At 54.5% G+C, this 15,089-nt stretch overlaps 1 protein-coding gene and 1 non-coding gene across 5 annotated transcripts in view; one reads left to right on the top strand and one right to left on the bottom strand.

The window, feature by feature from the left end:
• The window catches only part of DOCK4 (dedicator of cytokinesis 4), a 348,503-nt gene that overhangs the window by 226,236 nt on the left and 107,178 nt on the right, over window positions 1–15,089 (top strand). For all 4 annotated transcript variants that reach the window (XM_066238295.1, XM_066238296.1, XM_066238297.1 and 1 more), the window contains exons 17-22: window positions 3,188–3,344; window positions 7,551–7,648; window positions 7,762–7,845; window positions 8,027–8,127; window positions 11,136–11,217; window positions 12,508–12,678. In XM_066238295.1, coding sequence (XP_066094392.1) covers window positions 3,188–3,344; window positions 7,551–7,648; window positions 7,762–7,845; window positions 8,027–8,127; window positions 11,136–11,217; window positions 12,508–12,678 — 693 coding nt within the window. The remainder of the gene's footprint in view (window positions 1–3,187; window positions 3,345–7,550; window positions 7,649–7,761; window positions 7,846–8,026; window positions 8,128–11,135; window positions 11,218–12,507; window positions 12,679–15,089) is intronic.
• Window positions 4,111–4,186, bottom strand: TRNAI-GAU (transfer RNA isoleucine (anticodon GAU)). The gene has a single exon. It is a non-coding gene; the product is annotated as a tRNA-Ile (tRNA).

Below are 15,089 nucleotides of genomic sequence, written 5' to 3'. Positions count from 1 at the left end.
GCTGCCACGTGCTCCGGACCCCCGGGGACGGGGGATAAGAGATAAATCCGTAGGGAGGGGCAGAATTTCTGGGAACAGGTGGGACGTGGTGGATTAGGGTCGGCTCCAGCCCCCGGGAGGCAGCCTGGAAAAACCCGGACAGCACGTCCGGACTGGGCGGCACGGGACTCCGGTCTCGCAGGAAGTGGCGCTTAGACGCAGGGGGCCCGAGTCAGGCTGCGGGGGGCGGGCCGGCGCGTGTTCTTCGCCCCACAGACCAGACCCAGGCAGCACGTAGGGTCGATGAGGGCTGCTGTGACTGTGTCCCAAACCCTGAAACCAGGAGCAAGGGGCAAGGAGGGGACAGGTACAGGGTCTCAGGACATTTCCTGGCCTAAGCATTTTTTTCCTGAAGAAAGCATGTGAAGTGTTCACTTGGTGAATATCCTGTACTTACTCGTAGCTGTGTGGGGCACACACTCTCCCTTCTACGTGAAACACCACGCGGTAGTACCCGAGAGCGTCTGGCGTGGTAACGATCGGGGAGAATTAGGGGGCCGTTCCTTGTGTTTATGGGGACTCCTGCCCCTGGGCAGTGTGACAGCGGGAACAGCTTATGACAGTGCAGTTCTTTTCCTCTCTGCTTGTTAGCGCTTTCGTGAGGACTCATTACTTAAAATTAAACAGTGGACGTTTTGCGGATCACACAGGGCGCACGGGAACACCAGGCGCTTCCTGCCCGTTCTCCGGACCCCAGCCTTGAACACACGTGAACAAAGAAAGACAAGGGAATGAAGTTCATAACACGTTCCAACATTTTATGCACAAGATCATCTAAGTTATCCGACCAGTTCTGTATCCGTTCAACGTCCTTTTTTTTTTTTTTCTTGAAGTCTTCATTTAAAAATCGCTTTTCTCCTTACAACACCAGTACACAGAGCATTCGGATTCAAATGAGAACAGCATCCTACTCTCCTCGTCCAGGGTGTGGTGGCCGTTAACCCTTCGGCGCACATCTTTCTAGATGTTTTGCTGTTTGGGTAATTTTTTTTCACCTAATTGCTATTAGATAATACACGTATTTTAGAGCAGCTTGGGGGGTTACAGTATAAACGAAAGGAAGGGACGGAGATTTCCCATTCGTCCCCCACTCCCACACAGGACAGCCTCCCCGGCTACTGACCTTATCCCCCGGAATGGCGGAATGGCGGAATGGCACGTGCTTTACCAAGGATGAGCCCGCACGGACGCATCATCATCGCCGAAGCCCGTAGCTTACTGTGGGGTCCATCCTGGCGTTGTCCGTCCTGCGGGTCTGAGCAGAGGCACAATGGCACATGTCCGTTACACTGTCACAGGGCCCTGAAGCTGCTCTGTGCTCGCCAGCCCCCGCCGGCAGCCCCTGATCTCTTTGCTGTCGCCATAAAAGTTCTCCTCTTCCGGAATGTCATTGAGTTGGGATCAGACCGCAGGAAGCCTTTTCAGACTGGATTCTTTCTCCTGGCCACGTGCATCTAATCTTCTGCGTGTTTTCGTGCCCTGTGCACACATGGGTATATGACACTGAGCGACACCCCACTGTCTGCATGTGCCGCCGTCGATCCGTTCATCTACCGAGAGGCATCTTGGTTGCTTTATCTTATTTATATATTTTTAATCTACTCTTTCCCAGTAATTGATTTTTTTTAAATGTATTTTCCTGAAGTGAGAAGCGGGGAGGCAGACAGACTCCCACATGCGCCCGACCAGGATTCACCACCCGGCACGCCCACCAGGGGGTGATGCTCTGCCCATCTGGGGTGTTGCTCCATTACAATTGGATCCATTCTAGCGCCTGAGGTGGAAGCCATGGAGCCGTCCTCAGCACCCGGGCCAACTTTACTCCAATGGAGCCTTGGTTGCGGGAGGGGAAGAGAGAGACAGAGAGAAAGGAGAGGGGAAAGGGAGGAGAAGCAGATGGGCGCTTCTCCTGTGTGCCCTGGCCGGGAATCGAACCTGGGACTTCCACAGGTCGGGCCGATGCTCCACCACTGACCTAATTGGCCAGGGCCCCAGTCATTGAATTTTTATCTCCTCTAGAACTTAATGTATAAATCTAAAAAAAACTAAAGCCCCAAAGAACAAAAAACCCTCTTTGCAGATTTGGTTAAATCTGGAGCCCTCAGTTGCGTCTGGCTGGTGGTCTCGTAAGCGTTTCATCTAGAGGAGTCTCTTTGATCTCCGCATTTGCCCTGAGGAGACACAGCCAGGGGTCCTGTGGGAAGTGCCCCTTCTGGGTGTGTCGGTTGCTCCCCTGGGTGGTGTTCTACCCGTGTCTCTGCCCTGGTATTTCCTGAGGGGTGCACGCTGCCTCTGGAGGTGCGTTGGGTCCAGGTCAGCACCTTCGGTAAGAACGCGCAGTAGATGGTGACATTGCTCTTTGCACCCCTGCACACTGGTGTGATGACAACCCGGTCCCTGATGTGCCACAGCCCTTGTCCCCTTGCCAATAGAAAGGAACTATCCTGTCACACCATTGGCATGACGAACGTCCGTTTTCTCAACAATTTTCCTGCCGGTTTTAGCACAAAACGACGATCGCTGGCTGAGGAAAGAATGACGTTTGGGATGCGAAACCAAACTTTTTAACTCTGTGATTTCCTTCTTCTGCATTTGTTAGCTAGCATTTTCTGGGAGGGAGAGATTCCCCTCCCGGAGTGAGACTGTTAGATCGTCCTGAACTGCTGTTTCCTCTGCTGCCTGTTGGCAAGGGAAGGAGCTCTCGGAAAGCTGCAACAGATGAGATGTCGAAAGACTTTAAGCCTCCCTCCCCCCAAATTCGAGGGGTTTCTTTAGCACGTCTGAGGTACCGGGCACAGCTGTCACATCTCCGTGGGTTCCGACTCTTAGGACAACTCAGCGAGGCTTCAGGGACGGACGTGGAAGCCCCACGCAGTTACGTAGCTTGATACAGGTCACTCGTGTGGGAACTCACAGAGCTGGGACTCACAACCCGTCGGTCCCGGTCCAAAATCCAAACTCAGTTCCTTTTATATCCACTTTTGTTGCATTTTACTTAAAAAAAAAAAAGGCGAAATCTATGTGGGATTCCATTTGGCAGGTCTCCCAGCTCATAAACACTAGAAATGGAAATGAGGCTTTGATAATTCTCATGAGGTCTTTCCCCCCTCGCCCCTCTTTTTATTTGTATTTGTTTCTTAACTCACAGTGTGAAGAAAACACCAATCTTCAGGACGCGACCCGCTACCTCAAGCTCCCCTTCTCCAAGGGCGTTCTCCTCGGGAATACGAACCAAGCCCCGAAGACCTCGAAGGAGTCTTTCTGGATCACATCTTTTCTCTGCTCCACAAAACTCACCCAGAACGGTAATGTGTAATACGCTCTTCCACTCGAAAGAAAGACTTCGCCGTACGGGGCGTGTGGACCGGGGTCGGCACAGTCGGTGTAGCTCAGCACCTCGCCGTGGAGAAACGGTTGGTTTCTCGTGGTGTGATTTCCAATAAAGTGGGAACAGCCGTGACCCAGGCAGGCGTCTGTTAAATGCATGTCATTGAAGGACTTCATAATTCTCCCGGTATTGGCCCCTAAACATACAACTCTTCAACTCTCAAAACCCAGCTGTTTAAAAAAAATAAAATAATAAAAACAAAGAATAGATAAGAATAAAACGAAAGGCCAAGAATACCACCGGCTTCCTCTCTGTGGTTTTATAGCTCTGTACACAGTGCTACGGGCAGGCTTTAGAATAAAGGCTCTTTTTGTTTAATTAGATTGAGATCACTTTACTAGCCTAGCGTCCTTTTTTTTATGTCAGTGATTGTTTGGCACGTTATGATTTTTTTCTTTTTTTGTATTTTTCTGAAGTTGGAAATGGGGAGGCAGTCAGACAGACTCCCACATGCGCCCGATCAGGATCCACCCGGCATGCCCACCAGGGGGCAATGCTCTGCCCATCTGGGGTGTCGCTCTGTTGCAACCAGAGCCATTTTAGTGCCTGAGGCAGAGGCCACGGAGCCATCCTCAGCGCCCGGGCCAACTTTGCTCCATTGGAGCCTTGGCTGCAGGAGGGGAAGAGAGAGACAGAGAGGAAGGAGAGGGGGGGTGGAGAAGCAGATAGGCGCTTCTCCTGTGTGCCCTGGCCGGGAATCGAACCTGGGACTCCTGCACATCAGGCCGACGCTCTACCACTGAGCCAACCGGCCAGGGCCTGGCACGTTATGATTTAATAAAACAAGATCCCCTTCTGGGCAGATGGTCTCGGGAACAGTTCCTGCGATGCAGGAAGTGAATTACACGTGTTTGGGTTTGTCGTGATTCCCACATAAAGCTTCCGCGTGCCGTGGAATAAGCCGGACGCATTATGTCGTGGGGAGCCACTCCGTAGAATGGAGCGTGTCTCGTAAAACGCTCCTGTGTCCTGTGCTTAGCTAAACATTTGTCAGCGCTACTCGTTTTCCTTCCGAGGCATAGAACCAACGGCGTTTGCAGTAGGAAATGTCTTTCTTCTCGTGGGCATCTGGGAAAATGTCACACATCGACATTGAGTGCTTCTAAGATGCCTCTCCGGAGCTCCTGCTGTTCTCGGTCGATAGATCTAGGACCTCGGCACACGATTCTGTCACTGTTTGTATTAGTTTTGGTTTCTCCCCTTCCACAGTATTTTTGGAGACGTCTTTTTAAAAATCAATGGCATGATTAATTTTTGAGAACTGTGGTTGAAGATGGTTACCACCGAGTTAAGAGCTGCCCAGTTATACCAGCCTTTATCTGTAGTCAGTGGTTAATGATTTTACTTAAATAAGGTCTGCGTAGGCATGACTCTGTAAGGATTATGAAGCACTGGTACTAAACCTCAAGTAGATTTTTCGGGGGCGCCCAGTCTACCGCCAGGGAGGTTGTGAGGATCATGGAGTCAGCCCGTTGCTGACTCCCTTAGACAGAACTTGCAGGCGTCCTCTGTGGGTGAGGTGTTGATCGGTGATGGGACCTGGAGACACAGTTCTGTCTGTCACTGACTGTCTCCAGGGGAATATTTTTAGATTTATTCATTCTCTCTTGCTGTTGTAGCAATAACTCTAAACTCACTGCTGTCAGAGAGCAAACAGTTATTACCTTACGATTGATTGTAGTCTAGACGTCAGTATTCCTGGGCTGTCATCTGGGGGTAAGGTGTAGGGCTATGTTACTTCTGGAAGTTCAAGGGGAAGAATCTTTTCGCTCTCCTTTTCTACATTTTGGGGCCCGCCTGCACTCCTCTGCTCTTGGCCCCTTCCTCCACCGTCCAAGCCCTCAGTGTGGTGTCTTCACCTCTCCCTGACTCTGACCAGCTTCCATTTTTAAGGACCCTTGCGATTTCACTCGGACACTTGGCTAATCCAGCACAATCCCCTCGTTTAAGATCTCAGGTTGAGTCACAGCCGTAAAAAATCTTTCTAGCCACGGAAGGTAAACGTATTCACGGGTTCCAGGGATTAGGGCCTGGGTGCCTTCGGGGGGGGGGGCATTACTCTGCCAGCCACACAAATCAGTCCCAAAACAGATTGCCTGTCCCTGTAACGTCTAGTCCTGCGTCCTTAATTTGCTCTAGTTCTCGGGTTTAGACAGAACGGTGAACACACGGCAGAGGGAACCAAACCCCCGGACATGAGAAGCGGCTACTTTGTGAAAAGCGGGGAAGGTGTTCAGGTCGATGTGGGTGTAAAAACTGTTGGCGGGGTCATCATCTCAAACGTCTCGCCGCGCGGAGGACGACGCTCGCCTCGGTTCTGGAGACCTTGAACACGCTTTCCCGTTTGGCTTGGATGAGCCTCGTCCATGGAAGATGGCTCAGAACGGGCGAGGAGATGAGCGTGTGTTTCACAGAGAAGGGAGGCAGGCAGGGAGGAAGGGAGGGAGGGAGGGAGGCAGGGAGGGAGGGAGGGAGGACGTCCCTTGGTCTCCACGAGATTTGCATGCCTGACGCGTATCTCCTGGGCCAAGCTGGAATTAAATTGCTTTGTGTTCGTTTTTCTCCACTTGGAAAATATGCAAATGCCACTTTGGTGCCAGCGGGGCATTTAGTAAGTGAGCTGGTCCCCAGGGACAGTCTCCCCAGAGCACACTGGCATCTCCGACCCCTGCAGCGTGTGTGTGTGTGTGTGTGTGTGTGTGTGTGTGTGTGTGTGTGTGTGTGTCTGTCTGCACGCTCGGTGTCTCAGCACCGTTCACCGGCCGCAACCCCAGCCAGGGCAGGCGCTAGACCTCTGTGATTGGCAGGTCGGGTCGAGGTGTTAAGCTTCTTAAGAGGAGGGACCAGGAAAGAAATTATTTTACTTCTTTGTTCGCTCCCTTGGGCTACAAAACACAACTTTTTTTAAAGGAAAAAAAAAAAAAAGCTAAGAAAAAAATACAAGCCACGCTTAAATGTAGTCTAACAAGTGTTCCTGACTTCACCTCCTCCCCTCCCCCCCCCAGTGGTGACCGGTGCTTCATTCAGCCGTTTCCTGAGAGGAGTGTGATTAAAAAAACACAAAGAGAGTAGGGATCAGGTCGCCTTCCTCCTTCACAGCTCTGAGCCCGTTAGGCACACGGGGCACACTGAAGGGCATATTGATTGGAATGTGTGAAATTCACGTTTTCAGTAGTAGGTCATAGCTCCTAATTTGCAATAAACGTCTCTTCAAACGGCCACACTGGGGACCTGAGAGATGACAGTTTTGACCTAGGTCTGAGGGCTTGCGAGCGGGATTATGTCCAGGCAGGACCCCCCTCCTACTTCCTCCTTTGGCTCCGTCACAAGAGCATGGGACCTCTTTCAGGAAAGATGGACAGCCAGCCCCACCCTGATCTGATTGGCCAGACCACTGTCATCGTTTCCCAGCTCTGCTGGGGACGGTCCTCTGCCTGGCTTCCCACGGTGGTCTCTGGCGATGTCACTCGGGGGAGCCGGCAGAAGCCTTCTTCCTCCACGCAGTCTCCTCCCCCCACGCTGAGAAGCACCCTGGACGCCCTGCCCATCAAAGGGTCAGAGCAAGGGGACAGGAGCTGGGGCCACAACCAGGAACAAAACCGGGTCCCCAACACTCAAGAAACCCCTGTTTTACTGGGAGGAGGGAGAAGGCGACTCAGCAACTACTCACCAACGCACCTCCTGCTGTGTGGCCCCCTCCGGGTGCTGAGGCTGCAGCGGGGCTGGGCCTGGCATGTGTGATGTCCCGTCCGGTGGGGGCGCAGACAGGCAGCTGGGGTCATGGCGTACACGCCAGGGTCGCCGGGGAGCTCGCAAGGAGGGCTGCTGGCTCAGCGCGGTGGGTTCAGGACAGGTTCGCGGGGCGAGGCGACCGCGCCCCTGAGAACTGGAGCGGCCTGGGCGTTTGAGGTCCAGAGCGTTGGGAGGGGAGAGAGAATCAAAATGCAGCCATAAACGCCATGGGAGAGAGCTGGCCACAGTCTGGGGGGGGGGGGGTGCGTCTGGCCTGGGTGACCAGGAACGTGATTAGGCAGCCTGTGTACGGACTCAGCTTGCACGGATTCTTGACTGTGGAAGACTGTTCTGCTTGTAGAACAATTCATTTTCTTTTCTGCTTGGAAAGGTGACATGCTTGACCTCCTGAAGTGGAGGACCCACCCGGACAAGATCACGGGCTGCCTGTCGAAGCTGAAGGAGATCGACGGCTCGGAGATTGTGAAGGTGCGGGCCGGGGGCGTCGTCCCCTCCGGAAACTCGCCGGGCGACGCGAGTTTGCAGGACAAGGACAGGCGGGTGTCTTACGTGGCTCTGTTTCCTCCTTCCCTGTCTCACAGTTTCTGCAAGACACACTGGACACCTTATTCGGAATTTTAGATGAGAATTCCCAGAAGTATGGGTCGAAGGTGTTTGATTCTTTGGTGAGTTTGATTCTTACATTTGCTTTTCTGCCATCTGGACCAGGGTGTGTCTCAGTCTCCACGGGCCTGAGGCCCTCTCAGAACCACCGTCCCCCCTCCTACCGTGAGCGTCCCTTGGCTTAAAGCGAACGGAACGGCTCGGTGTGCCTTTGTTTTTTACGGACCTCCATCCCCTTTGCAGGTTCACATAATAAATCTGCTGCAAGACAGCAAGTTCCATCATTTCAAGCCTGTCATGGACACGTACATCGAGAGCCACTTTGCCGGGGCGCTGGCGTACAGGTGAGGTCCTCTCCCGTGTGGCTGGGGTACAGGCAGCTTCTCGGAGCCCTCCTGAGCAGCACCTGCTTCCTGGGGAAATGTCTAAAGGGAGCGAGCGTTGCAAAGACGCCGGGCGCAGCCACAGAGTGTCCCCTGAGACGGTCTCCGCCCTCCTCACACACCTTTTTGTTTTTCTCATGGCTGGACTTTATTTTGGTCCAAAGGATTAAAAAAAAGAACTTTCTGAATTCTTTTCCTGAAGCTGTTTTCTTCTTGTCTCTGTTTCACCCGATAGTCTTTGATCTCAAATGTCTAGTTCAGGGGTCCCCAAACTACGGCCCGCGGGCCGCATGCGGCCCTCTGAGGCCATTTATCTGACCCCCGCCGCACTTCCAGAAGGGGCACCTCTTTCGTGGGTGGTCAGTGAGAGGAACACATTGACTATCTCATTAGCCAAAAGCAGGCCCATAGTTCCCATTGAAATACTGGTCAGTTTGTTGATTTAAATTTACTTGTTCTTTATTTTAAATATTGTATTTGTTCCCGTTTTGTTTTTTTACTTTAAAATAAGATATGTGCAGTGTGCATAGGGATTTGTTCCTAGTTGTTTTTATAGTCCGGCCCTCCACCGGTCTGAGGGACAGTGAACTGGCCCCCTGTGTAAGAGGTTTGGGGATCCCTGGTCTAGTTATTTCTGCCCCCCCACCCCCGCATGGCTTCCCAGAGCCCGGTTGAATCCCCACTGTCCTTAAGGGTTCTGGATGTCCTTAAGACAGAAGTGCGATAGGAAGACAGCCTTGGCCGTCACGTCTTAGAAGTCCGTCCCTGTTTACCGAATGCCCGCTGCGCGCCGGGCTCGGTCCTCTGTGCCGCGCGTGGGAAGGCCCGGTCCCTGGTCGGGAGCTGCGAGGTCGCTGGGCTCTCTCTGCGATGCCAGCTGCCGTCTGGGCTGCTCGTCCGTCACTGTCAGCTCAGACATGGAAACGAGGCCGAGCCTGGGAGAGGGCGGCGTGCCCTGGCGAGCCCGCTCTGGGCAGCCTCGCTCCTCTGTCTCTGTCCCACGCACCCCCGTCGCCCCGCCCTGGGCTCTGCTTCAAGTCAGCACCAGAGGGTCCCCCAGTGTCCTTACTCCCCGCGCCAGTGCCCACCTTGCTGTTCCGCCCGTGTTTTTAGCTCACACCTCGAGCCCCCGTGGGTACGTTCACGCATCTCCCCGAAGGGGTGTGGAACCGGCGTGGAGTCAGGGCTTCCCGGCCTGTGGGACGCAGACGCGTTCGCAGGGAATCGAATGAGCCTTTGCTCCTGTGAACTTGCGTGTTCCCTGTCATGCCGTGTGAAGGCGGGTGCCCCCAGTGTTTAAACGAATTGTGTACGTTTTTCAAGACCCGACCCTCCATCAGGTGTGATTTCTGCAGAAGGCGAGAGGTGACAGCTCTGGACTGTGGGCTCAGTTCTGCCACGTGGCTTACCATGTGGGCCCTCGCAGGAGGGGGTCACTGCTTCCCACTGCAGTGGTCACTGGGGCTTGGGGGGCCGCAGAGGTATTGCTGGTGTGTTGGGCTGGCCAGGAAAGCAGGGGTGACCGGTCCTAATGAGACAGATGAGGCCTGCAGAAGGTTCTCGGGCCGGGGGCGGTCGGGAGCTCGCTGACGCTGGCTCAGGGCCACGCTCTCCGTGGCACCGACATACAGGTGATCTCCCGACCACGAGAGAGCAGGAGCATTTTATAAATCGCTCTGTTTCCTAGAAACAAAGAGCTGGCCGGAGTTAGAGGTAGCAAGACCGTAATCTTGAGAGCTTGCAGGGAAGGTGGTAATTCAATCTTTGTTTCTAAAGAAAATAAAACTTGGCTTTTCTGGAACTTCTCCTGTGGAGGGAGGCCCAGGGTGGCCCTCAGCCCCGTGCTGCTCACCGTCAGAGACCCCGCGTGATGAGTCTCTGCGGCTGTGACCGCAGGTGGGGAAGGGCTACCTTCACCCTCACCCTGCCCACCTCCCCTGTGCCCCCCCCCACCGAATGCTCCGTCCAGCTGTCTCCCTGGCCACCGGAGTACACCCTGAGGAGCAGGTGTCCAAGGTTGATGGTGGCAGTCAGACCTCCGGGCCCTTCCTGGCCTGAGTCCTGTGCTCTGGTGTCGGTGTTTCCCTGTTTGGGAGCAGGGCAGGGGGAGTGTGTCCAGATGGGGAGGGACTTCCTGGGAAGGGGGCAGTGTTTCTCTTCAAAAAGGAGTTGTGGCCCTGGCTGGTTGGATCAGTGGTAGAGCGTCGGCCTGGTGTGTGGAAGTCCCGGGTTTGATTCCCGGTCAGGGCACACAGGAGAAGCGCCCATCTGCTTCTCCACCCTTCCCCCTCTCCTTCCTCTCTGTCTCTCTCTTCCCCTCCCGCAGCCAAGGCTCCATTGGAGCAAAGTTGGCCCTGGCACTGGGGATGACTCCATGGTCTCTGCCTCAGGCGCTAGAATGGCTCCAGTTGTAGCGGAGTAACGGCCCAGATGGGCGAGCATCACCCCCTGGTGGGCATGCCAGGTGGATCCCGTTTGGGCACATGTGGGAGTCTGTCTCTCTGCCTCCTTGCTTCTCACTTCAGAAAAATACAGAAGAGCCTGACCTGTGGTGGCGCAGTGGATAAAGCGTCGACCTGGAAATGCTGAGGTCGCCGGTTCGAAACCCTGGGCTTGCCTGGTCAAGGCACATAGGGGAGTTGATGCTTCCAGCTCCTCCCCAACTTCTCTCTCTGTCTCTCTTTCCTCTCTCTCTCCCTCTCTGTCTCTCTCTCTCCTCTCTAAAATGAATAAATAAAATAAAATAAAAACCCCAGAAAAATACAAAAGAAAGAAAAAGAAAAGAAAAGGAGTCATGCTGGCAGCATGCAGACTTTGTCAAGTCATTGTCCTGTAGCAGCGTGATGGAAAGATGTGACCGACCGCTGGTGGGACGAGGGGCCTCCTTGAGGTAAAAGTAAGGGCTGGGTTTGTGGGTGCCGTGCTGAGGATTAAACTGGACCCCCTGCTCATCCCTCCCTGTGCTGTAGGGATCTCATCAAAGTGCTCAAGTGGTACGTGGACAGGATCACGGAGGCGGAGCGGCAGGAGCACATCCAGGAGGTGCTGAAGGTAACGACTGCAGGCCAGCAGGGCCACAGCGTGCCGACGCCCCCACACGGGCAGGAACGGGGAGGGCATCCCCCGGCACCCGGGTCCGAGGGCCCCCCTCGCTGCTCCAGAGCGGGTGAAACAGGAGAGGGACGTGGCCAGGCTCACCCACTGGAACCCGCTCCGGGTTGAACCCTTACTCCTCTGGGCTCCCGGACACCCGCAGGGACACCCAGGGTGGGCAGGAGGGAGGGCTGAGGACAGAGGACCACAGGGGGCCGTCAAGCTCGGCACCTCCTGGCTCTTGCTTACCACCCTGACGGGGAAGCCATCGGAGAACGGCTGTCTCACATGTTCAGAGAGAACGGGGTGGCTGAGCGGGGCCCCCAGGGAGGAGACCGAGGTTTGACGGGGTCTCCTAGGATACGGCCGTCACCTCCGCGTCCTGTGCTCGGGTGCAGGTGGAGTTGCCCGTCCCTCACTGGCACACACGTTCACAAAGGCTGCAGCTTCCCAAAGGGACTGTCCAGGAGCAGCCCTGGTGGTGCTCCGGGTCCTGCTGTGTGACTCCGCCCTCCCCGTGCCGGTAGATGGAGGAGACCTGAGTGCATCGTGCAGCACCAGCACTTTTCTCACTGCAAACGGACCATTCTGGTTTGATTGAAGGGGGGAACCCTAAGTGGCACGAGTACTCACTAGCCAAGAGAAGTCATTTTCGAAAAACAGACTCTCTTTGTTAACTCCATTGAAGATCCCTCTGAGGATTAAAACATTTTATGTTCCTATCTCTGAAAAATTAAATCGAGTTTTTATTGTTAGGTATTTAATTTGTTTCTCAAGTGTCAGTTACAGTTGAGATTCAGCATCACCTTGCTTCCCCAGGGCACAGTGCCGTGGTCACACATGCACAGCATCTACAGGGTGACCCCCCTTGAGTCTAGTGGCCGCCTGACACCTTGTGTACTGGTCACGGGGCTGATGGGTGTGTTCTCGAAGCTTCTCTTCACACCCTGTGACTGTTTGTAGTTCTCAGTCCCTTCACCCAGCCCCCCAAGTCCCCTCCCACCTGGCCACCATCCGTCAAGTTTTTAAATGATCGACAACTAGTTTTCTCTCACGAGGCATCAGATAAAAATAACGCTTCTCCTGCACCTGAGTCCTGTTCAACAGTCTCCCGGGCCCTCTGTGGTTTAAGTCAGGAACCCACCCTCTCCCGTTGTGCCGCGGCGGCGCCCACGTGTGCCCGCGCCGGGAGGGACCGCGGCTTTCCGCCGCCCATGGTAACGCGGCCCGCCCGCGTTTGGTTCGCAGGCGCAGGAGTACATCTTCAAGTACATCGTCCAGTCCCGGCGGCTGTTCTCGCTGGCCACCGGCGGGCAGCATGAGGACGAGTTCCGCTGCTGCATCCAGGAGCTGCTCCTGTCCGTGCGCTTCTTCCTGTCCCAGGAGAGCAAGGGGTCCGGGGCGCTGTCTCAGTCGCAGGTGAGCGGTCTTGTGCGCGCGCGCGCAGTTCCCGGGGAGCTCGGAGCGCAGCGAGGAGTGCGCGGGTGTGTTTGCTCCGGCAGAGAGAGCCCCGCGGCTCTGCGTGGCCGGTGGGTTCCCCTCTGAAAGGAGAGCCCGAGGGTCTGCGGCAGCCGCGGTCCCCATTGTCACGAGAGCCCACTGGCGGGCGATCTCTTTCCCGGGTGGGGGGCGTGCGCTCCAGGTGTTCGCCTGTCCTCATGGGACTAGTTTGCATCTGTTTTCCTTCACTCGACCCTCGTTGTCCTGGGACCCATCTCACGTGACCAGGGCTGAGAGGCGGCTCCCGAAACCTCTCGCAGAAAGCCCCATGCGTTTCCTCGAAGGAGGGATCCATCCGTTTTGTCAAGAGCACGGCCATGGTGCACGTGTCCTGAGAGATCCTTCTGGGTCTCTTCCTCCACGTTTCTCAGTCCTTCCTCCACGCACCTCACTCCTAAATGGCTCGGTTATCAAGCGGTCGAGGGAGAAGCTGCCTCTTGGTGACCGCCCCCTGGGGACGAGAGACTTCGCCCTCGCTGAGAATTGGGACAGAAAGGGAGAGTTTAGAGGGTGATCGGTCCCTTGGAGGATTGCTATAATTCCGTGCCTTCTGACATTTGGAAGGCGTTCTCTGCAGTGGGACAACACCGGAAATAGACTGACCAACAGCTTCTCCCCGCTGGGTGGGGGCTGTTCCTGTTCCTCTCCTCTTTGCAGAAGTGGACTGACCTCCCGCTGGGCAACGATACAGCTCAGACTCTTTTAATGTCCTGGTGGCCCCTGTCATCAGTGGTCAGTCCCTGTACTTTAAGGGACTCGCCAGCGACCTCCGTGTCCAGTTGCCCACAAGGCAAACCCTGCCGTCAGCTATTTGACAAGGACAGCCCAGCAAAGCAACCGTGGGCTCCTTCAGGTCACATTTCTCAGACGTTCACGACTTTCACAAAAGCGATGGACAATTTGAGTTTCCGTTTTTCTTTTCAAGACCTTGACCGGCCTGACCTGTGGTGGCGCAGTGGATAAAGCATCGACCTGGAAATGCTGAGGTCGCCGGTTCGAAACCCTGGGCTTGCCGGGTCAAGGCACATATGGGAGTTGATGCTTCCAGCTCCTCCCCCTTCTCTCTCTCTGTCTCTCTCTCACCCTTTCTCTCTCCTCTCTAAAAATGAATAAATAAAAAAATAATTAAATGGAACTGTATTAAACTAAAAAAAAAAACACAAAAAAAATCTTGACCGGTGACTGGGGCAACACTTGACCTAACTCACATCCGGGAAACATCCTCTCTTCAGAGGAACCTTACATCGTGGCTGCTCAGTGAGATGCCTTCCTAGGGACGCACAGGGGCGTTTCCCTTCTTTGAAGTCAGGGGAACATGGTAGGGATGCTCACACCCCTTGGTATGTGGCCCCTCCGGCCCCTAAGCCAACAACCTTACGTGAAATCTTGTGTCTGTGTGACATCTCCCACGAGCCAGGGGACACTTTGGCGTTCATGGCTCGTGCGGTCAGGCCCATCTCGATGACCTCCCTGGTTTAAGACCAGCTCATTAGTGACCTTCATTACTTCTGCAAAATCCCTTTCTCTGTCTAACATCATGCAGTCGTGGGAATAGCCCCGCGGGACAGAGGCCACGGGGTCACCTGAGAATCCTGCCTCCCCCATCCAGAGCCACGAGTATCCGTGAGCTGGGGTTTCTCGACTCCATCCCGCTCTGTTTCCCCGGGGGCCACAGCTCCGGGCGTGTTCTGCCTCTTGTAAACAGAGCAATGCCCCCAGCAGTCCTCGGGTCGGTCAGTGGATGGTTGCCCCACTGACCCGGCCATGCTAGTCCTAGTAAGACGCTCATTTAGTCCTCCTGGCCTGAGCCCAGCTCACTCACAACTGTCCTTGGGAGCCCTGCCCTGTGCACAGCTGCTGGCTGTTGGAACGGCATTTCTCGGTGTCTTCCTGCATGGACAGGTCCCTACCCTGGGGACCCCAGGAGAAGATGAGGCTCCAAACCCTGCCTTAAATTCTGAATTATTCTCTTTCTCTTGGCTATTAGGAAGGTCAAAATGAATTGGAACTTTTTTTTTTTTTCTGTAAAAATCCTTAGTTTAGATATTCTGGTCTCCCTGTCTTTCAGCCCTCATCCTAACCTGTTTGTGCCTTCTTCCTTCTAATCTCTGCTCCTGGCACTGCAGACACATCCAGATGCCACATTTTGAAGGGAAGGGGTGTAAATAAAGAACGCCTGGGTAAATTAAAGGATTCCTGAGGAAAATCCACTTGACTTTTCCGTAGTCAGAAGGCTCATTTTACTTCTTTCACTTCATCTGGATGACTCAGCTCTTTGCAGAGTGAAATGAAGGTTATATAAATGTGGCTTTTAACGGGGATGGCCAAGT

Source organism: Saccopteryx bilineata, chromosome 7 (genome assembly GCF_036850765.1).
Source record: "Saccopteryx bilineata isolate mSacBil1 chromosome 7, mSacBil1_pri_phased_curated, whole genome shotgun sequence".
Taxonomy (NCBI): domain Eukaryota; kingdom Metazoa; phylum Chordata; class Mammalia; order Chiroptera; family Emballonuridae; genus Saccopteryx; species Saccopteryx bilineata.
Note: the sequence above shows the minus strand (reverse complement) of the source record. Positions and strands in the feature narration are given on the sequence as shown.